Source organism: Taudactylus pleione, unplaced genomic scaffold (genome assembly GCF_031769625.1).
Source record: "Taudactylus pleione unplaced genomic scaffold, aTauple2 ptg000230l, whole genome shotgun sequence".
Classification (NCBI taxonomy): Eukaryota; Metazoa; Chordata; class Amphibia; order Anura; family Myobatrachidae; genus Taudactylus; species Taudactylus pleione.
Window position 1 is genome coordinate 9,379,937 of NW_028284632.1, and position 24,015 is coordinate 9,403,951.

The 24,015-nt window shown below is 46.7% G+C and overlaps 1 protein-coding gene across 3 annotated transcripts in view; it reads right to left on the bottom strand.

Annotated features, from left to right (window-relative positions):
• Positions 1-24,015, bottom strand: part of DARS2 (aspartyl-tRNA synthetase 2, mitochondrial) — a 73,178-nt gene that overhangs the window by 36,819 nt on the left and 12,344 nt on the right. For all 3 annotated transcript variants that reach the window (XM_088479338.1, XM_088479339.1, XM_088479340.1), the window contains exons 5-7: positions 23,208-23,309; positions 22,635-22,730; positions 9,617-9,740 (exon numbers count right to left, since the gene is read on the bottom strand). In XM_088479338.1, the coding sequence (XP_088335464.1) occupies positions 9,617-9,740; positions 22,635-22,730; positions 23,208-23,309 (322 nt within the window). The remainder of the gene's footprint in view (positions 1-9,616; positions 9,741-22,634; positions 22,731-23,207; positions 23,310-24,015) is intronic.

A 24,015-nucleotide genomic window follows, 5' to 3' on the forward strand; every position in this document is an offset into this window, starting at 1 on the left:
GTATACCTGATCACTATAGACAGGTCACGCAGCTACAGTGCGACCTGTGTATAGTGATCAAGTGTGTAATATCGGTGTGACCTGTGTATAGTTATCAGTTGGGTGCTAATGGATTGTCCTTCGCGGTTATCAGGTGTGTAATAGCAGTGTGACCTCTATATAGTTATCAGGTGTGCGCCAACGGTGTGTCCTGTGTGTAATGATCAGGTACTGTATATGATATCAGTGTGACCTGTGTATAGTGCTCAGTGTAGATCAGGTGTGAAATATTGATGTGACCTGTATTATGGTCAGGTGTGCACGGTTTATAATGATCAGGTATGGGATATTGTGTGGCCTGTGTATAGTGATCAGTATGGTTCAGGTGTGTAATATCAGTGTGACATCTGTATGCAAATGATGTGTTCTGTGTATAGTAATCGGGTATATTATATTGGTGTGACACAGTTATCACACACTTTATCATTAAACAGAGGTCACACCGATTATATTACACACCTAATCTACACTGGTAACTATAAACAGGTCACACTATATCTTATCTGATCGCTATACACAGATCTGTGTGACTTGTGCATAGTGATCAAGTAATAGTGTGACCTGTGTATAGTGCTCAGTGTAGATCAGGTGTGTGACATTGGTGTGACCTGTCTATAGTGATCAGGGGGGAGATGTACTAATCTCTGGAAAGTGATAAATTGGCAAGTGATAATTTGCCAGCCACTCAGCTCCTAACTGTCATGTTACAGGCTGTGTTGGAAAAATGACAGTTAGGAGCTCATTGGTTGGCAGTTTATCCCTTTCCAGAGCTTAGTACATCTCCCCCTATTGATGTGACCTGTATTATGGTCAGTTGTGCACTGTTTATAATTATGAGGTGTGTGATATTGGCGTTACCTGTGTATAGTGGTCACTGGGCCTGATTCAGAGCCGCTCGCTCACGCTGTGCGTTCGTAAGCGGCCCAATGTTCGGCATGCGCACGCTTAGTTCTGCGCGTGCGTGAACTACACACTGCGATCGCAACCCTCTCGCTCGCCCAGCAAAGGCAGCCCAGGGTAATGAGTGACAGGAGAGGCCGATTGTGGGTGGTAACAGGGGCAGGACACTAATAACGGGGTGTTGGAGATGCGAACGCAGGCGTGCCTGGGTGTTTCAACGCCGTTTTAGAGGCGTGCATAATTCACAGGCAGTGTCATCGTACACGTCACTTGCCATTTTTTTACACTGATTTCCTCGCAATGCTTGCGGTAGGGTAAAGCTACCGCAAGCACTGCGTTCGCATCCGATGGTGCTCGATGTACCAATGTTTTAATACACTTCCTGGAGATGACGTGTTGCTGGTGGGCGGCTCTGCCTGTGCGATTGGGCGTACGCATACACAAAGTGGGCACTTGATAAGACATGGTGGGCGTGCTTATGCCTTGGCGAGCGATCGCTTCCCGTGGCGTCACATTGACAAATTTGCATACGCATCCAGCGAGTGCACGCAGATAGCGACCGGTTCTGAATCAGGCCCTCTGTCTTTATGATGCAGTGATCACACTACATCATGACTGATCACTATACAAAGGTCATTGTGAATCAGGTGTGTAATATCGTTGTGACCAGCGTATAGTGATAGGGAGTGTAGTATATGCATGATCTGCGTATAGTGATTAGGTAAAATATCAGTGTGACCTGTGTATAGTGATCAGTGTTGATAAGATCTGTAATATAATATTATATACCTGATCACTGTATACAGCACATTAGCACACTCCTATTGAAAATATACAGGTCACACCAATATCACTATACACAGGTCACAGAGATATCACATACTTGAACACCATAGACAGGCCACACTACATCATAACTGATCACTATACACAGGTCACATAGAAATATACCTGATCACTATACACAAGTCACAAAAATATCAATGTAACCTCTGTATAGTAATCAGGTGTGATATACAGATGGGCCCAGCTAGTTTGTTGCTCCATACACCATGTAGCGCGTCATGCATCTCACGCCACACAGTACGCCTTGAGTCGCGCCACTCAATGTTTCGTAACGGAACGTAGCGTAGCACTGGAAAAAAGTCATAATAAACAGGAGTTCTAGTTGCGCCATACCATGGCGTGACTCGGTAGTGCGAGCGTCTTTTATGTGACTTTTTACTTTCAAATGTGTCTGAATCACACATCAATGCGAATTGATAGCACAAGCAGCTTCTGCTGATTTAAATGTTATGCAGCATGCCTATGTTCTGTGAGCGAGTGCGGGTGTTATCTGCATGCAAATCACTACGTTACAGTGTTACAGTCGCTGATACTGTAATGTAGCGTTTCGCGTGCAGATACACCCCCGCACTCGCTCACAGAACATAGGCATGCTGCATATCATTTTAATCAGAAGCTGCTTGTGCTATCAATTCGCATTGCTGTGAGATTCAGACACATTTGAAGGTAAAAAGTCACATAAAAGACGCTCGCACTACCGAGTAACGTCATGGTGCGACTAGAAGGCCTGTTTAACGTGCAAGCAGGCTAGATGTATGAGGAGCCATCTGTACATGTATTTGTACCATGTCAATAGCAGGCTCATCCGTGTGTGCACTCCACCCACCCGCAGCTGTTTTTAATAATAAAAAAATGTGTCTTCCTTTCAAAATATGATACTAGTACATGTAAACACAGTACCCTACCATTAGAGAATTCATCCCGTCTCATTGAGAGCTGTGCGTGCGTCTCACTATCGGTTATACCATCATAAGAACACAGCAATTACACTACTGTACAGTTATGTATGTGTACAGATTTGCATCGCGTTCTAAGAGCTTATGTAATATTATTAAAAAGATTGGTTGTGCGAACATGCAATATGCAACTACACTGCGTGAATGTGATTGGCCCGCTTGTCAGTGATATTCATCCACTTTAACAGTATGGTATTCAGCAGCACAAATGTTATCAGTGGAGCACTCGCCACCCAGAGGTTAAGCGGTGTATTACATGTCATGGCTTATCTTTCGTTGTAGAATACCACGGTACGCCACAGTACAGCCATCACGTAGCGTTCCATGGCATGACACAGAGGCCTGAATGGCACACTATGAGCAACAAACTACCTGGGCCCATCTGTAATATAATATTATATACCTGATCACTATATACAGCACATTACCACACTCCTAATGAAAATACACAGGTCACACCAATATTGCACACTTGGGGCCTGATTCAGACCCGCTCGCGAGCGCACACCACTCGCAAGCGGGTCGATGGTCCCCCACTGCACGTGCGCGAGACCCGGCCAGCGACGGGCACTCCGTTGCTACGGGTCTCGCACCAAAACGGGGCGGCTGTCGATTGTGATTGACAGCTCACCCCGTTTTGGAGGCGGGCAGGGGGGGGTGGCTGGCGAAACGGAGGCGTTCCCGAATGAACGCCTGCCGTTTGGGGGCGGCCTCAGTAGTGAGCTTCCGGCTCTATTAGAGCCGGAAGCTCACTGGGGCTTGCGATGGACGAGATCCTACCACAAGCATCTCGTTGCAAGCCCGATGGTCGTGACCATCACCTGGCTGCTCGCAAAAGCTGTGGGTGGTCACCAATATTTTTTATTGTATTTTAGTTTTTGGTACACAGATAAATTTACAAAAATAAAACAATTGTAAACACTACATTACTGCTTTTTAAACAATAAATCATCAATACAAAAAAAATAATTACAATTAGATACATGTGTGGTTTCTCTTCTTTCTGTTCAAATATCACTGTGCATCTCATCTCCACCGCATATGGATCTTTTAGTAAATAAATTATACGGTCACAAATACTCATAGTAATGACAACAAATACAGCACTACATATATATTACTGTACACCTATTCTTATACTTTGGAACTATCCAATATATGGGCAAGGAGTTACCACCCCCGACCGATTATATGGAGAATCCAACCATCTATCCCATACTCTATAGTATTTCTGTATTATATCCCTAGTGGTATAAACATATTTTTCATGTGCGGCAACAGCTCCAAACAGAGATATCCAGGTATCCAGGTTTGGCCCAGAAGATGCTATCCAATCTCTTGCTATGCATACTTTAGCAAGCGTGCAAAGGTTATTAGTATAGCACACAACAGGCTTGTCTATTATGTCTGCATCTATTACAGCCAGAACACATGCCGCAGGGGTAAGAATATCCTGAGACACACCTGTAGAGACAATAATCCTGATCACGCTCTGCCAAAATGAATTCACTATAGGACATAACCATAAAAAATGCCAGAAATTACCATCTGAGGAATTGCATTTGGGACATTTTGAGTCCGCCCTACCCCCTATTCTCAATAACCAGACGGGTGTCATATATACTCTGTGTAATATAAAAGATTGTATTTGCTGATACCTTACAGACATAGTGGCAAGGCGAGGACTGGCAAGGGCTACACTCCAATCATCCTCCCGACAGTACCCCAATGTCGTTTTCCCATTGTTGTTTTATGGATACCAAATCAGACTTGTGATGCTTGTTCAGTAAGTTAGTAATAAATCACAGATATCAAGCAACTAGAACTGGCAGATTGTGATAGAGTTTTAATAGGAGATTCCTGTATAGACAGATTAACCTCAGAGAATTGGGCAATAATAGCATGTCTGACCGGTAGATAACGAGATAAAAAATTATTGGGAACATCAAACTCTACCTGCAATTGATGAAAGGACTTTAAGACACCCGCCTGAAATATCTGTCCCAGAGACACTACTTCCCATTGACCCCAAACCTCTCCAACCTGGAGGGCAGAGAGTTCCTCAAGGCACTTGGCATGAGCTAGCGAAGTATCTGGATCTATGCCTTCTGCCTGCATTATACGCAAAACAAGTCTCCAAATAGTGTTGGCCTGCTTAATTAAGGGAATATTAACTATGTGTATATTATCACTCAAGAGTAGACGTAATGGCGTTAAATCTTAGTCTTGGACTGAGCCAGTATAAGGGCAGGTAGGGATTCAGTAGTTTTATCATTTATCCATTCCCATATAGGTGTTAATTGTGCAGCATAATAATATAATTTAAAAAGGGGTAACGCCAGACCACCACAATCACGAGGTCTGGTCAGAGTGTCTAATTTTATCCTAACTCTTTTATTGACCCAGTGTAGTGAGGACAATAGACCATCAATCTGTTTGAAAAATTTCTGAGGAATATATACTGGAGAGTTATTCAAAATGTATAGGATTTTAGGTTGGAGGACCATTTTGACAAAATTTACTCTGCCCGTTAAAGTTAATGGCAATTTACCCCATATCGGGACATGGGACTTGAGGTATTCAATCTGTGGTTGTACGTTTAAAGATAAATACTTTTGCGGTGTATTAGAGATCCAGATTCCCAAGTATTTAAATGAGTCCACCCATTTCAGGGGGAGATTTATGATAGGGTCATTGGGGCAAGTTCCCCTGAAAGGAAGGATACAGGATTTGTCCCAGTTAATTAATAATCCTGAGTATTTCCCAAATAAATCAATAATTTCAAGGACCTTAGGCATAGAGATCTCATAACGATAAATAGTAGTATGTCGTCCGTGTAAAGTGCAATTTTATCTACCCTTGGACCTAGCTGAAACCCATAAATGTTTGATTGACCTCTAATCATACAAGCCAAAGGCTCAATAGCCATAGCAAATAAAATGGGTGACAGGTGGCATCCCTGCCTTGTTCTCCTAAAAAGTGAAAATGCCGTAGAAACGAAACAGTTTATCGACACTCTCGCTACAGCATTCATATATAAAAGTTTTACCCACTTAATATAACCCGGGCCAATACCAAAGCGTTCCATAGTTTCCCAAAGAAACAACCACTCGACCGAATCGAACGCCTTAGCGGCATCCAATGAGACAATAACAGTGGTTTGTGCATCCGCCCGTTTTATCTGTAAGTGTGTGAATAATCGGCGTAGATTGACTGCCGTGGACTTACCAGGCATAAAGCCTGTCTGATCAGGATGAGTCAAACTGAGTTATGACTTGATTAATCCTGGAGGCCAATACTTTTGCTAGGATTTTTACATCTGTTGGGAGGAGTGATATAGGTCTATATGAATCGTGTTGGGTAGTGTCTTTGTCTGGTTTAGGCAAGACAATTATTAATGCCTCGGACATTGATTTAGGTAATGTATTATTTATATACAGTTGATTAAAGAGCTGAAATAATTGGGGTACAAGTATTTTATTATGTTTTTTGTATAGCTCGAGGGGGATCCCATCTAATCCTGGGGCTTTACCATTGGGAAACGAGTTTAAAGCCACCTCAATTTCCTCTAGCGTCAAGGGAGAGTCTAGAAAGTCCCTCACCTCTGGGGTCAATATCACATATTTAATCACTATACAGGTCATTCTGATATTACATACTTGATCCACACTGGTCACTATACACTGCTATCACACCCCTGAACATTATACACAGGTCCCACTGTTCTAATACACCCAATTACTATACATAGGTCACATCAATATCATATCTAATCACTAACAGGTCACACTGATATTACATACTTGATCACAACAGACATGTTGCTCCGGAATCGGTATGTAATGCTGGCAGGCTTATTAGCTGCCAAATGAAATACAGACGCTGGAAGCCCGAACACTCTACAACCCGACTAGGTCTAGTAAGTACCCTAACCCTCCCTTGTCCCCCCCCCAACCCTCCCTTAGTGGTACCTAACTTTAACCTCCCCCCCCAGTTGTGCCTAACCCTAACCTTCCCCCGGTGGTCCCTAACCCCCTAAACTTAACCCTCCCAGGAGGTGCCCAACCCTAATCTCCCCTGGGGGTCCCTACACCTAGACCCCCCACCCCCACCCGCGACTAACACCTAACATACCTAGCTTACCTTCGTTTGGCATGGCGCTTGTCGGGTTCTCGGCACTGGGCTAAAAACATGCGTCGGGATTTAGACGCCTATCTTTAATCTCAAGTCGGACTTTAAGCATCGGGATTCTGGCGGCCAGTAAATTACGCCAATATAGCACACCTGATCCACACTGATCGCACAGTATCATATGCGGGTCATTCCACATTATCTGAGGTTTCCCTATTTTATTGCAATCTGCACATTAAAATGGGACATCAAGTCTGACTACAAATCTTGAATTGTACGTTTTCATCTTTTGTACTTTTTGTGCTTTAAGGGTTCCTGAAACCCAATTTTAAAGATATTTAAAAAAAATGTACTTTCTTTAAAACTAGTCATGTATACTAAAACGAGTCATGTATACAAATTTAAAGTTTATGTTCTCCACAAAATGTTTTTATTTCAAGGTCACAGACTCTTTTCTAAAATTCTTTACTTAATCCTTGATGTTTTGAGTCCGTCCATACAAAAAGTTGAAATCTCTACGGCATCTTAATTTTTAGTATTTTTTGTGTATGGTTTTAAGTTAGCCACTTATGATTTGGCACTATATTGCAGTCAAATATGGTTGGGGGGAGCTTGTTACACTCTATTTTGGCATTTTTATTTTTTGAAAACTGGTTTTATTACCTGTTTTATACTGTGGAGAGAGAAATATTTAAGGCTGCATTATACTATAAGTGAAATTGAAAATAGCAACAACCAGATCCATTTTGGGCTAAGATTATACTTTAAGTGAAATTTAAAAAAATAAGAACCTGATAAATTATTAAGGTAAGATTATAAATAATCAGATAGAATTTTATGATAAATTTGGAAGCAGGAAGTTCCAGGGCTCTGGAGTGGATAGGGACTAGGCCTTGCACACACTGACTATTCAATGATTTGGAAACGTGGAGGTATTAAACCAAGCAACTTATTAGATTTTAGCTGTCATGTAGCTCATATAGTAAATGAAAAGAAAATATCTGGTTGGTTGCTATAGGATATAGGATAGTAAACAAAGTTGTCTTCTTTGATCTGACCTCTCACTGTAATGCTGGGTACACGCTGGCCGATATATTGGCCGATATATTGATCGGCCAATATATCATGCCCCCGTTGGCCAATGTGTACATACGATATGCCTGTGAAAGACGTAGTTCACAGACATATCGCTTTGGCTGTGCTGCACAGCCAATGAACAGCCCGTACACAGGGGCACCGAGAGGGGGGGGGAGCGGGTACTAATTACCCGGGTCTGGCACCGCTCCCCCTCCTGCTTAGGTCACAGTAGCCCAGCACACGCTGCTGTCTGCTGGGCTGCACTGGGAGACTGTCCGAGGCTGCTAAAGCAGCAGCCGGAGCAGTCTCCTATGCCAAAGGGGGGAGAGCAATCACGCTAATCGCGCCCCCATTGGCAGTGCGCCGGACTGAGGGGCACACAGCGCCTCAAATGGGTTTTTTCTTTGAAGGGGGCGTGGCCACACCTTCCGCGATTAGGCCACGCCCCTACCCGCTGCTGCATGCAGATGATGGTCATTCAGTGTGTATGAACGACCATCATCTGCAGATATATCGCTATAGTGTGTACCCACCTTTACACTAGACGCAGTGATTCTCAAACTCTGTACTCAGGACCGCACACGGGTCACGTTTTCCAGGTCATCTAGCAGGAGCACAGGTGCATTCATTACTCACTGACACATAAAAGATCCATAGGTGGAGCTAGTTATTTCACTTGTTATTCTTTGAGGAGACCTGGAAAACATGCACTGTTTGGGGTCCTGAGGACCGAGTTTGAGAACCTGTGCACTAGAGTTAATGTTCTTACATGCACAAACTTGCTTCTGTGTATCGCCCTAGCAGTCCAGGTTTTAAGGATATCCATGCTTGACCACAGGTGACTTAATTAGTACCTCAGTCAATTTGATTTAACCACCTGTGGATATCAACCATGGATATCTGTAAAACCTGAACTGTTGGGGAGCCTAGAGGGCCGTGTTTGGGAACCTCTGCCATAAACCAATTTTGCTGGGAAAGACAACGTAAAATGGCACCAACAAAGAAGACAAACCTCAACTTTAATCTATTCCCCACTGAGATGTAATGCAGCAGAGGGAGATTTTCTGTGATCCACTAGCGGAGAGCTTCCAAAATAATCACAGGGTAGACACACGGTGAGTTTTATCATTTACTTTTGATGGCAGGAAGGGTGTGTGATACATGGTAATAAGCATTGATGAAAAGTTAGATATCCCGTCTTACCATCACTTTCTATCACTGTGTATTACTATAAGACCATTATATTGTCCATCACTAAGCTGCAGACAAGCTCTACATTGTACATTCTATCATGGCAGTTTTTGGGACCAGCAGAATAAAAGCCAGCAGCCTCATTGGATTTTCATTCATTTTTAGCACAACTTCCAAAAGCTACTTATTACTACTAGGAAAGACAACGGGCACTATACAGACACTTACTAAACAAGTCACTTCATATCACATCTGTAAAAAGAACCTGTCATTATCATAGGCTTTGAGAATGATGCTGTGTAACCTTCCTACAGTGAAGACTTGTGCCCAATAATTCAAAGCATAATCCTACAATCCTTTCACTTCATTCGATGCGTCAGATTCATGCAGTGAATTAGCCTCATTCCTTACTGGATACTGAAATGGGGAACTAAACCCAAAAAGAAATTACTGAACCTAATAAAATGCCTCCTTACCATGCTGGTTACACAGATATTCCCTCATCTTCATTACCATTTTGGACCTCAGCCTGAGGTTGTACTGGAGCTGGGCACTGCGCATATCTAGGTAGCGATACTGCATTCTCAGGGATTCCGTTTTCTGAAAGGAGCGAACAACGGATTAAACATTTACTAAGTATGAGCTGGAGTTTCAAATGTAATGTGGATGGTGGAGAAAGAAAAACACAATATATTTCAGTGCCAGAGGTGGGAGCCATTGCAAAATGTTCCATATTTATACATAATCAACAAATAATGCAGCATATGGAGAGCGTTTGCTCTCCCATAGTCGCCATCCTAAAGTATCTCACCATCTGATTTCCCTACAACGCGGACCAATTTAAAAACCAATTAAAGAGCACTACCTAATTCGAATACATGTTATAGGGCCAAACTATTAGCCGGGGTAAAATCAGTTTGCCATGGCATAACTAAACACGCATATCTCGCAGTAATTTCGCTTACCACTGTACAGCCATGGCCAAAAGTTTTGAAAATGACACAAGTATTGGTTTTCACATAGTCTGCTGCTTCAGTTTTTATGATGGCAATTTGTATATACTCCAGAATGTCATGAAGGGTGATCAGATGAATTGCAATTAACTGCAAAGTCCCTCTTTGCCATGACAATGAACTTTGGCCCTGATTCAGAGCCGGACGCTCTGACCAGAGCGCTCGCTCTGAATCAGGGCCCACCTCCATTAAAATGGAGCGTCCTCCTGGACGCTCGTATAGCTGTGGGTCACCACCCACAGCATATACGAGCGTCCAACAAGATGGTCGCGATGGTCTTGACCATCGGACTTGCGAGAGAAACCCTGTGGTCGGGTTTCTCAACCGCAAGGCCAGGAGTGATTTTGGCTCTATCAGAGCCAAAATCACTCCCACTGACATCACTAGTGTCACAAGTGATGTCAGTGGGCCCGGCTTCAGACGGTAGGCGTTCCCATAGGAAGAACGCCTCCGTCTGGCAGGCACGCCCCCGCAACGCCCACCAAAGGGGGCGTGCTGTCAATCAACATCGACAGCACGCCCCATTTGGTGCGAGACCCGGAGCGATGGAAAGTCCTTCGCACGCCGGGTCTCGCGCATGCGCACGACGGAGCTCCCTCCGTCGTGCGCATGCACAGTGGGGAACATCGACCCACTTGCGAGCGGACTGCAGCTCACGAGTGGGTCTGAATGACCCCCTTTATCGCAAAAACAATATTTCCACTGCATTTCAGCTCTGCTACAAAAGGACCAGCTGAGATCATGTCAATGATTCTCTCGTTAACACAGGTGACAGTGTTGACAAGGACGAGGCTGGAGATCACTCTGTCATGCAGAGTGAGTTAGAATAACAGACTGGAAGCTTTAAAAGGAGTGTGAAGCTTGAAATCATTGTTCTTCCTCTGTTAACCATGGTTGCCTGCAAGGAAACATGTGCAGTCATCATTGCTTTGCACAAAAAGGGCTTCACAGGCAAGGATATTGCTGCTAGTAATATCGCACCTAAATCAACCATTTATCGGATTATCAAGAACTTCAAGGAGAGAGGTTCAATAGTTGTGAAGAAGGCTTCAGGATGCCCAAGAACGTCCAGCAAGCACCAGGTCTGTCTCCTAAAGTTGATTCAGCTGCAGGATCTGGGCACCACCAGTGCAGAGCTTGCTCAGGAATGGCAGCAGGCAGGTGTGAGTCCATCTTCTCGCACACTGAGGCGAAGACTTTTGGAGGATGGCCTGGTGTCAAGGAAGGCAGCAAAGAAGCCACTTCTCTCCAGGAAAAACATCAGGGACAGACTGATATTCTGCAAAAGGTACAGGAATTGGACTGCTTAGAACTGGGGTAAAGTTCTTTTCCCTTTCAGATTGTTTGGGGCATCTGGAAAAACGCTTGTCTGGAGAAGGAAAGGTGAGTGCTACCATCAGTCCTGTGTCATGTCAACAGTAAAGCATCCTGAGACCATTCATGTGTGGGGTTGCTTCTCAGCCAAGGGAGTGGGCTCACTCACAATTTTGAGAACACAGCCATGAATAAAGATTGGTACCAAAACATCCTCCAAGAGCAACTTCTCCCAACCATCTAAGAACAGTTTGGTGATGAACAATGCATTTTCCAGCATGATGGCGCACCTTGTTATAAGGCAAAAGTGATAATTAAGTGATTCGGGGAACAAAACATCAAAATTTTGGGTCCATGGCCAGGAAATTCCCCAGACCTTAATCCCATTGAGAACTTGTGGTCAATCCTCAAGAGGCGGGTGGACAAACAAAACCCACAAATTCTGACGAACTCCAAGCATTGATTAGGCAAGAATGGGCGGCCATCAGTCAGTATGTGGCCTAGAAGTTGATTGACTGCATGCCAGGGCGAATTGCAGAGATCTTGAACACTGCATATATTGACTCTCTGCATAAACTTAATGTAATTGTCAATAAAAGCCTTTGACACTTATGAAATGCTTGTAATGTTACATCAGTATACCATAGTAACATCTGACAAAATGGTCTAAAAACACTGAAGCAGCAAACTTTGTGAAAACCAATACTTGTGTCACTCTCCAAACTTTTGGCCATGGCTGTATGCGCGCTACTGCTTAACGCACAATTCAATTGGAAAGGGCTTATTCTGGTGGCAATACCCACATAAAGACTGGAGAAAAATGGAAATAAAGCCTGTACCCCAAAAAAGTGCAAACTAATATTGGATAACAGTACTGTATAGATGTCTGTTAGAAGCCAAAAGCAAAGTATTTGGGGCTCTTAAAATGTATCAAATGGCTGTTTTTTGTATCTTACAATAACAGTGAAAAAACAATAGAGAGCAGGTGTCTTTCTGCAAATTAAATGCTCTAGATTAGTTTGTGGTGCATAAAAATGTCTGTCAGTAGATTTTTGTGTCATTTTAAGACATTAATAAAAATTTGTTAAAAAACACCTGTAAAACCCCTTTCAGACATTCAGCAAAAACCTGGGTTTTTAGTCGTGAACGTGCATCAACCGGGGTTTTTGCTATGTGTGAACTGAAACGACCCGGGTCGAAGTCCCGGGTCCATGACCCTGCTTTATACAGGGTTTTCCCCAGATGCAACCCGGGTAGCCTCTAGTGTGAATGCATCCAACCCAGGTTTTTAGAAAACCTTCTCATTGGCTGTTCCATGCACCTGCTGACATCAACTGCAGTCACCCAGACCACATGACTGGGGAGCAAACGAATTTAAGTGTGTATTATTTTTTGTTTAACTTTTTTATGTGAAAATTTTGTCTTTGTATAGACCGCAACTTTATAGAGGCTATATTCATAATTTTCTTATATTGTAATGTAAACATTTATTTGTTTTCAATTAAAAAAAAAAAAAAACATTGGAAATAAACAAACTTTGTGGTATTTACACTAAATGCAAATTTTTATATTATGTCATTACTGTGAAACAAAAAAAAAAATATGTATCCATTTTAAAACCACACCTTCCAGGGCAGACCCAGGTTTAGTGTGAACGTATCTGACCCTGGAATTTTCCGGGTCTCAGGTACTACGTGAAAGGGGGTCTCAAGCAAAAACCCGGGCTTTTGCTAAGGTGAAAAACCTGGGTCTGAGCAGGGAAATTCCTGGGTCGTATGTCTGAAAGTGGTATAAGTCCCATCTGCAAGTTTAAACACACCTTTCCCATCCATGAAGCACCACCATATACCTGTCCCACATCTTTTAATCAATTATTCAGCATTTTGCAGAATTTTCATCCCAAAAATGGTCAACATTTTTACCTTAAAATAGGGATTTTCCCAAACTCTTCACCTGCTCAGGAGCCATGAAAAAAAAGCAGTGTTAAATTCTATGGAGAATGAACACGGGTTAACTTGCGCAGCTAATTGAATAGCTAAAAAAAATTATAGTTATGGTAGACTTACCTAAAAAATATGAGATACGGTAAGAACTTACCTTTGTTATCTCTATTTCTACGAAGTCCATAGGGTTCCACAGGATACCTTGGGGTATAGGTGATGACGTCAGGCATCGGGCACCATAGAGTTAAGTTTTCAGTCCTCCCAGGATGCACTAGGGTCCCCCTCCTATACCCCGCCCCCGAGCCAAGGCATCTCAGTTAGTTACCAAGCCATAGGCCGGAGGAGGAGAAGGAAGAGAGAGAAAAAAGATCTGGACACACACAAGAATCACATTCTCACCAGAGGGAGACAGAAAAACCGGTGACCAGAGTAAAGCCCATCTGCAGCACAGGTGCGACAGGGCGGGAGTCCTGTGGAAACCTATGGACTTCGTAGAAATAGAGATAACAAAGGTAAGTTCTTACCATATCTCATATTTTCTACTTCAGGGTCCATAGGGTATCCATAGGATACCTTGGGGATGTCCCAGATAAGTATCCTTTAAGGGTGGGGACGCTCCTGTGCTGAAAGGAGAATCCGCTGCCCGAAGGAAGCATCCTGAGAGGCGAAGGTGTCAAACCTGTAATACCTCACAAAGGTATGGACAGAGGACCACGTAGCAGCCTTGCAGATCTGGACTGCAGAGGCACCACGTCGAGCTGCCCACGAAGGACCCACAGACCTAGTGGAATGAGCCTTCACAGAAGGAGGAACCGGCAGACCTTCATGAAGATAAGCTTCAGAAATAGCCATACGGATCCAGGCAGCCAAAGTTTGCTTTGAAGCAGGCCAACCCTTTTTACGGAAGCCATAGAGGACAAACAAGGCGTCAAACTTCCTAAACGAAGAAGTGCGGTCAACATAAGTCCTTAAGGCCCGCACAACATCCAAAGTGGCCTCACCCACTGAAAGGCCAGGTGAGTTAAAGGCCGGAACAACTATTTCCTCGTTAACATGAAACTGGGAAACAACTTTGGGAAGAAATTCAGAACGAGTGCGCAGCACTGCCCTGTTCCCATGAAAAATCAAGAAAGGGGGTCTACAAGAGAGAGCCCCTAAATCAGAAACACGTCTGGCCGAAGCTATGGCCAGAAGGAAAACAGTCTCAGCTGTTAGCCATTTAAGAGCCACTGAGCCCAGTGGTTCAAACGGCGGTCCTTGGAGAGCCCTCAGAACCACAGTCAAGTCCCAAGGCGCCACAGGTGGAACAAAAGGCGGCTGAATACGCAGAACGCCCTGCATAAAGGTGCGTACATCTGGGATTGTAGCAATCCTACGGTGAAACCAGACAGACAGGGCCGAAACCTGTACCTTCAAAGAAGCAAGGCGAAGCCCATGGTCTAGTCCCGCTTGTAGGAAGGCGAGTACCCGAGACAGACGAAACTCCCGCGGTACATAACCTCTCGGTCGACACCACTGGAAGAACGTATGCCACACGCGATGGTATATTCTCGCGGAAGACGGTTTCCGAGCTCTTAGCATGGTCTGCACTACAGAGCTGGAAAACCCCCTGGACCTTAACATGGCCGTCTCAACAGCCACGCCGTCAAAGACAGCCGAGTCAGGTCCGGGTGAAGACAAGGACCCTGTGACAGAAGGTCCGGACGTAGCAGCAACCGCAGAGGACTGTCCACGGACAGACCCTGAAGATCTGAGAACCAGTGCCGTCTGGGCCATGCGGGAGCTATCAACAGAAGCGTCCCTCCTTCCTGTTTGTATTTCCGGATTACCCATGGAAGAAGGGAAACCGGAGGAAAGAGATAGGCAAACCGGACCGTCCACCGGACGGACAGAGCATCCACCAGACGCCTCTTCGTCTCTTGTGCGAGACCCGTACACCGGCAACTTGTTGTTGTGCCGGGACGCCATGAGGTCGATCTCTGGAAGACCCCACCTGTCCACCAGCAGCTCCTGGTGCAGGGACCACTCCCCCGGATGAACGTCCTGGCGACTGAGAAAGTCGGCCTCCCAGTTTAGCACTCCCGGGATGAAGACCGCTGATATGGCCGGAAGATTGCGCTCCGCCCATACCAGGATCCGAGACACCTCTACGAGAGCCGCCCGACTTCGGGTTCCTCCTTGCCAGTTTATGTAGGCCACGGTGGTAGCGTTGTCCGACTGGACCTGCACTGGGCGACCCTGGAGAACCGGATGTGCCTGCTGGAGAGCATTGAAAACCGCTCAGAGTTCCAAGATGTTTATTGGAAGTTCCGCTTCCGCCGGAGTCCACCTGCCCTGGAACAAGTGTGGACCCGAAACTGCTCCCCAGCCCCGAAGACTGGCGTCCGTTGTCAACAGGACCCAATTCACCACCCAGAACGGATGACCCCTGTTGAGATGGGTCGTCTGCAACCACCAGGCAAGGGACAGGCGAACCTCCGAAGTGAGCACTATTGACTGGGATTTCAGAGACTGAGGCAGACCATTCCATTTGGACAGGATCAGGTGCTGCAGAGGTCTTGAGTGAAACTGGGCATATTCCACCATGTCGAATACCGACACCATGGAGCCCAGTAACCTCATCACCGAGTGCAGAGACACCCGGCGGCTCTGCAGACAACTGCGTACCCTCGACTGTAAGGCAGCGATCTTTTCCCCCGTCACAAAGATCCTTTGCTGTCCCGAGTCCAATAAGGGTCTGAGGTGCAAAATCCGCTGAGATGGGATCAGGTTGGACTTCTGCCAGTTTATCAACCAGCCGTGCCGTTGCAGTAGCGCAATGGTCAGGTCCAAGGGTCGGAGAAGGAGCTCCGGAGATCCTGCCACTAAGAGAAGGTCGTCCAAGTACAGCAATATGCGGACCCCCTGCAGCCGCAGGGAAGCCGCCATGACCGCCATCACTTTGGTGAAAACACGTGGTGCTGTCGCCAGGCCAAAAGGTAACGCCCGGAACTGAAAGTGGTCGCTGCGGATTGCAAACCTGAGGAACTGCTGATGGCGCGAAAGAATAGGGACATGCAGGTAAGCGTCCTGTATGTCCAATGACACCATGTAGTCCCCAGGTTCCAGCGCCAGAATGATGGAACGTAGGGTCTCCATCCGAAACTTTGGTACCCACAAAGATTTGTTGAGAGCTTTGAGGTTGAGAATCGGACGAAAGGACCCATTGGGTTTCTGCACCAAAAAGAGATTGGAATAGAAACCCTGGCCCCTCTGGGAGAATGGAACAGGCACTATAACTCCAGCCTGGAGCATAGTGTGCAAAACCTTCCGCAGCTCCGTGGCTTTGTGCCGGTCTGATGGTAGACCCGTGGTGAAGAATCGAGCTGGGGGTCTGTGCCGGAAGGAGAGGGCATACCCGTGTGAGACCATCTCGAGAACCCAAGTGTCTGTCGTGGTGACCGACCAACACCGGGCGAACTGCAGCAGGCGGCCTCCCACTTTGGGATCCCCCAAAGGGAGGCCCGGACCGTCAGGCCACAGGCTTGTCATCTGGCTTAGGGACCGGACGTCTGGTACTCCAGGCCTGCTTCCGGGGCTTGGCCGATTTTTTGGGGCCAGCCTGACGGGGAAAAGACTGTGCTTTAGGCCTACCCTGGGCCCTGTAAGCCCAAAAGGACGATGTACCTGAACCAGAAGGAACAGCAGCCGACGGGAGACATGCTGATTTAGCTGCCACCAGCGTGGCTATAATCTTGTCCAGGTCCGGACCGAAGAGAACCTCTCCGTTAAAAGGCAATGCCTCCAAACCCTTTTTGGAATCAGCATCCGCCTTCCAGGATCACAACCACAAAGTGCGACGAGCAGCCACCGCTGCCGAAGAAATTAGAGACGCCAGGGTACTAATATCTAAGGCCGCTTCGTTGATATAAGTGGCCGAATCCCGGAGATTGCCTATCAACTCCGCCTGCTCAGATGAACAGTCGGGACGCCTCCAACGTATCAGCCCAGCGCTCCATAGCTCTGGCGACCCAGCAAATGGCCATAGCTGGCCGTGCTGCCCCCCCTGCAAGGGAATAGACGGACTTCAGGCAGATCTCTACCTTGCGGTCCGTAGCATCCTTAAGGGAGGACATGGATGGCATGGGTAACGTGGCACTACGGACAAGGCGTGTCACATGAGAATCCACCTGTGGAGGTAATTCCCACTTAGCAAAATAATTGTCCGCAAACGGATACGCCACTGCTAAACGCCTTTGAGGCTGATATCGTTTGCCTGGCTGTTTCCACGCTTCCTCTAGGTGGTCAACTAATTTTCCCGAAAGAGGAAACACTGTGGCATCTCCTTTAACCTCTTTGAAAAAGGCGTATTTGGACTTAGATACCGGAGGTTCCTCATCCTCAATAACTAAAGCAGTCTGGACTGCACGAATAAGGCCAGGTATATACACCTTAGACTTAGCGTCCGACTCTTTAGGACGGGGAGGTTCCTGGTCAGAAAGATCCAGAATCTCCCCATCATCGGACGTCCCGTCGTCATCCTCATAAGGAGCGGACTGAGACGCCACCGGCCGCTTGTGGGGCCGCATCACAGACTCCCCCTGCAACACGTCTGACAACTGCTGTACAGAGCTTGTTAACGAATTAATCCACACAGGCTCATGAGAGACCTGAGGAGGGGAAATAGGGAGACCGTGGGGTACAATTAATTGTCTCGGGGAACCCTGCATGGGTGACGACACCACTGACTGCTGGGACAATCCCATCTGAGTGAATGGAGGCTGCGGAGCGAACTGGCCCACGAGGGTTGTAAGCGCCTTGGCGAAACAAGCCCAGGGCGGCTCCTGTACTGGTGCTGTGACCGTAATAGGTCACGCCAATAAATAACACGGACGGCATAGCCCTTCCGCGCTACCCTCCCCCTCCGCTATAGGTGCCTTGCACGTAGCACACCGAAGCTGTACAGGGAAATCACTCTCAGACGGAATGGTAAATATGTGACCCCTCTCAACAATACTTGTTCGTATAGTGAGAGACCACCCTGCAGCACCGCACCACAAGGGCTTTAGTAGAAAGGCAGGGACAGTAATAAGGCTGACAGTAATAGAAGTAAAGTACAGGCAGCAATGCAAAGAAAAATCAATTCCTGCACTATCAGCGCTGATTCTCAACTACCCAGACACAGCACTGCATACACAGACCTGACCCAAATCAGAGGAGAGGTATGCGGGGGGACCCAGACCACGATGCCTCTGATTCCAGGCTTCCAGCAGCGTTCACCATGCGGTTGTGAAGATGGCCGCCGAGGAGCTTAGAGGAGGCTGGCCTGGGGGAGGAGCGCTGCCACAGGGCCAGTCGGCAGTGTGCAGAGAGGGCTGTGTGCAGCGGGGGAGCCGCCGGCTGTGAGACAGGGAAGGCGCGCTCCCCTGACATGCATTTAACCCCCGGGACGCCGCAGCGCTACCGCTCTGCTGCGGTCCGCTGTCCCAGGGGGGTAGTGGAAGCGCAGGTTATATACCTGGCTCCACGCTGCAGCCAGTCCCCAGGGAGCCCCCTGCCTGGGGACTCTGGACCATGTAACAGCGGGGACCCACCGCGGGACCCCGCTGCTTACCTTGCTGTCCCCCTTGATTCCGGCCATGGTCCTGAACATCTGGGGTCACCGCTAGCTGTGACCCCAGATGTCTACCAGCATCACCGGATCAGTACCGGCGTTCTGGTACCGACGGGGGTGTAGGGAAGACAGCATGGACGTCAGGACTGACTGTCCATGCTGTACTTCCAGATGTGAAGCCACAGCTGCTTGAAGAAAACTTCAGGGGCTCTTCTTAGCCCCCACTCCAACAGGTGCACCCGACTCCGGCCGGGCACCAAACTAAACTGAGATGTCTTGGCTCGGGGGCGGGGTATAGGAGGGGGACCCTAGTGCATCCTGGGAGGACTGAAAACTTAACTCTATGGTGCCCGATGCCTGACGTCATCACCTATACCCCAAGGTATCCTGTGGACACCCTATGGACCCTGAAGTAGAAAACTCCTTTTCTTCGAGGTCCATAGGGATACCATGGGGTTATTATGGTTAGAGAGATCCAGGCACCAGTTAAAACTTCAGCTCCCAGGATGCCTCGAGTCCTCATCCATATATACCCCGCCCCTAGCCACAGGCCTTCAGTTTAGTTAACAAGCCTCAAGGCAGGAGAAGGAAAGAGGAGAAGGAAGAGCAATCGTACACCAGAAACTCACTTAAGCTGTCCATACACTGTGCGATATGCACTTTACGACGCAACGGGGGTTCCAACGGCCGACATATCGGGCGGTCCCCACACGCGGTGTGATCAGGTGGCTGACCGCCCCGATATGCCGTCAACCTTCTCCCCCCCAAAGAATAGCGCTGCATGGGATCGCACATCGCATCCCCAGATCAACTGAACCTGCAGTAAGATCTGGAGGTGCGATGTGCAACCCCACGGGTGCGCACACTGGCCGATAACATGCCCACACAAGGTACGATATAGCAGCGAAATCGCACCGTGTATGTGCGCCTTTACACAAGATGAGGGAATCTGTGACCGAAAGAAAAAATTTACCCATGTAACCAGGTGCGTCAGGGTGGGTGACCTGTGGACCTTGAAGAAAAAGTTATCTAGGTATGTCTACCATAACTCTAATTTTCTTCTTCAGGGTCCATAGGGATATCATGGGGATGTCCTAAGGCAGTTCCCCTAGGGTGGGGGACCCTCCTGATCAGAAAGGAGAACTCATCGCCCAAAGGACGCATCCTGAGAGGCAAAAGGCATAGAAAATAAGAAAAGTGTGGACAGAAGACCACGTGACTGCCTTACACAACTGTTCAGCGGAGGCACCACGACTACATGCCCACAATGGCCCTACAGACAGAGTAGAATGTGCTGTCACCGTGCTTGGGACAGGGAGATCAGTCAACCGTAGCCATCTCAATAGAGTCTGCTTATTAGCTGGTCATCCTCGTTTGTGAAAAACATATAATACAAAAAGAGCATCTGATTTTCTAACAGAGTTTGTACGCTCCACATAAATATGGAGAGCACGATCTACAACAAGGGAGGCTTCACCTACAGATCTGGAGCCTGAAAAGCTGGAACTACAATTTCTTCATTCACATGAAAACTGGACACTACCTTAGGAAGGTAACGCTCCCCTTGTACGAAGAACAGCTTTATCCTGGTGAAAAATCAAAAATGGGGAGCGACAAGAAAGTGCTGCCAAATCAGAGACTCTGCGAGCAGAAGAGATAGCGAGGAGAAAAAGCGTCTTCGCTGTCAATTATTACAAATCTACGGAGTCCAGAGGTTCAAATGGGGGAGCTTGTAGCCCTTTAAGAACCAAAGACAAATCCCACGGTGCTACCGGTGGAGCAAAAGGAGGCTGAACTCGCAGAACTCCTTGGAAAAATTGTAACATCTGGTAATGAAGCAATCTTCCTCTGGAACCAGACTGACAGTGCAGAAACCTACACTCTAAGGGGCCAGGCGGAGACCACTGTCTAAACCCGCCTAAAGAAAAGCCAGTACCCTGGAAATCCTGAACACCTTAAGATCTAGCAATGCATATTGGTAGCTGCCAAATCACCTTAGGTGCATGAAAGGGAGGGATTAGTCTATACAAGAAACAAAAAAGGTATCCCCCAGCAATCAGAACAATATCAGCAATAAGACTCGAAAAACTACATGATGGTAGATAAATCAGAGAGCTTAGTTGCATATATTTGCAAAGATATGTGTAAGCCTCCAGGCCGCGTCACGGCGTCTCTGATACTGGAGGTTTCTACTTCTAGGTGAAAGCCTGGGGCACGGAACCCCAAAAAGCCAGTAAAGGCCAGCCACCCCAGAGCAGCACACCAGAGAAAAACTAGCGTATATACTCGAGTATAAGCCGACCCGAATATAAGCCGAGGTACCTACTTTTACCCCAAAAAACTGGGAAAACTTATTGACTCGAGTATAAGCCTAGTGTGGGAAATGGCAGCAGCTGGTAGTGCCCCCAGTAGTAATTCCTCCTGGTTGTGCCCCCAGTAGTAATCCCTCCTGGTAGTGCCCCCAGTGGTAATCCCCCCTTTCAGTGCCTCCAGTAGTAATCCCCCCCTGGTAGTACCCCCAGTGGTAATACCCCCTTTTAGTGCCCCCTGTAGTAATCCCCCCCTGTAGTAATCCCCCCCTGGTAGTGCCCCCTGTAGTAATCCCCCCCTGGTAGTTCCCCCAGTGGTAATCCCCCCTTTTAGTGCCCCCTGTAGTAATCCCCCCCTGTAGTAATCCCCCCCTGGTAGTGCCCCCTGTAGTAATCCCCCCCTGGTAGTTCCCCCAGTGGTAATCCCCCCTTTTAGTGCCCCCTGTAGTAATCGCCCCCTGATAATGCCCCCTGTAGTAATCGCCCCCAGGTAGTGCCCCCTGTAGTAATCGCCCCCTGTAGTCCCCCCCCCCCCCCCTAGTAGAGAGAGACGTGATAAGAATTAAAAAAAAATAAACACTTACCTGAAACTCCCGCTCCTGGTCCCGCCGCTGTCCGCTCCTCCGGCCGCTTTGCAGAGAGAGACGTCGTCATGACGACGTGTCTCCCATCACCCACTGCGGGAGCCGGGAGATGGCTCCCGCAGTGGGAGCAGCAGCAGCCGCTGAGAGTCTGACAGACTCTCAGCGGCTGCTGATTACACCAAACACACAGCTGCCGGCCCCGGTGGCTGTGTGTTTGGCAGTGTGTAGCGCTGACCGAACTCCTTCCGGTCAGCGCTACACTTCACTCGAGTATAAGCCGAGGGGGTACTTTTTCAGCACATTTTTTGTGCTGAAAAACTCGGCTTATACTCGAGTATATTTACGGTAAACTAAAAAGGTGTTAGTAAGTGTTAATAATATTTTTAATAAATCAATAGCTAGGGGGTGATACACAGGTGAAGGGTGTAATAAAAATGCTAAATCCTAACTATTTCCAGTGCATCGTGTCTGAGATTGTCGGATCTTGCCTGTAGCAGGCAAGATCTGAAGATGCGATGTTCGACCAGCGGGTACGCGCATCGATAGAGTGATCGTGAGTGGACACTCACGATTAGGACATATTTTACACGATCTCTCGTTCCGATGCGTCGGAATCGGGGGGATCGTGTAAAATATCGCCTAGTGTTTAGGCACCTTAACCCAATCTGTGGCACAGTGTAGGAGAAGGAGACCAAGAGAAACCGACAACTTTAGATAAAAGTTTTTAAAAAAAGTTACCTTTACAGAGTCTTTAATCTCAAATGGCAGCTTCTTGCAGGGATTAAGTATCTGAATTTGCTTTGCCTGAACTTCAATTCCTCCTGTAGGCATATTCTAAAACAAATAGTAAAAAAATAATGTTGATAAAAGCAGGATATAATATACCCAAACAAACTAATGTAAGATACGGCAAAGTGTGACTTCCAATGCAATATTATTAATGCTATATTTATGTGATGTGACTGTGTAACCCGTTGGCAATGCCTTCCTATGTCTGTAACGGTGCGTACACACGGTACGTTATCTATAAACGATAACGATATACTGTTTATTTTTATGTAGTGAACGACCAACGATGCGCGTTCCCGCGTGAATGATAACAATATCTATGATCGTCCATACATACACGATATCGTCAACTTTGCCTATTAGAGATGTGGCCGGATGACTTCACTGAACGATATCTTTCAAGTCGTTGTTGGTACAGATCGTACCGTGTGTATGCAGCTTAAGAGAATATAGGAGATAAGAGTGAACAGTAGCACTGATTGTTATACAGTTGAGCGAATAATGAGAAGTGGAGACACTCACAGGGTTCTCTTGACCGGATGGCCGAGGAATGACAGCCCCCTTCACCAACAGTACTGACTCTAACGGGACCTCACTCACCAGGTCCTGCAGCTGCGATACATACTGCCAAAACAAAGTCAAGAAGCACTCAAATACCTCCATAATGGACGTAACAGAGGACAGCCATTCATATATACCTCATGTATACCTCCATAATGCACATAACAGAGGATAGCCATTCATGTATACCTCCATAATGCACATAACAGGAGGATAGCCATTCATATATACATTCATAGTGCACATAACAGAGGCTAGCCATTCATATATACCTCCATAGTGCACATAACAGAGGCTAGCCATTCATATATACCTCCATAGTGCACATAACAGAGGCTAGCCATTCATATATACCTCCATAGTGCACATAACAGAGGATAGCCATTCATATATACCTCATGTATACCTCCATAATGCACATAACAGAGGATAGCCATTCATATATACCTCCATAGTGCACATAACAGAGGATAGCCATTCATATATACCTCCATAGCGCACATAACAGTGGATAGCCATTCATATATACATCCATAGTGCACATAACAGAGGATAGCCATTCATATATACATCCATAGCGCACATAACAGAGGATAGCCATTCATATATACCTCCATAGTGCATATAACAGAGGATAGCCATTCATATATACCTCCATAGTGCACATAACAGAGGATAGCCATTCATATATACCTCATGTATACCTCCATAATGCACATAACAGAGGATAGCCATTCATATATACCTCCATAGTGCACATAACAGAGGA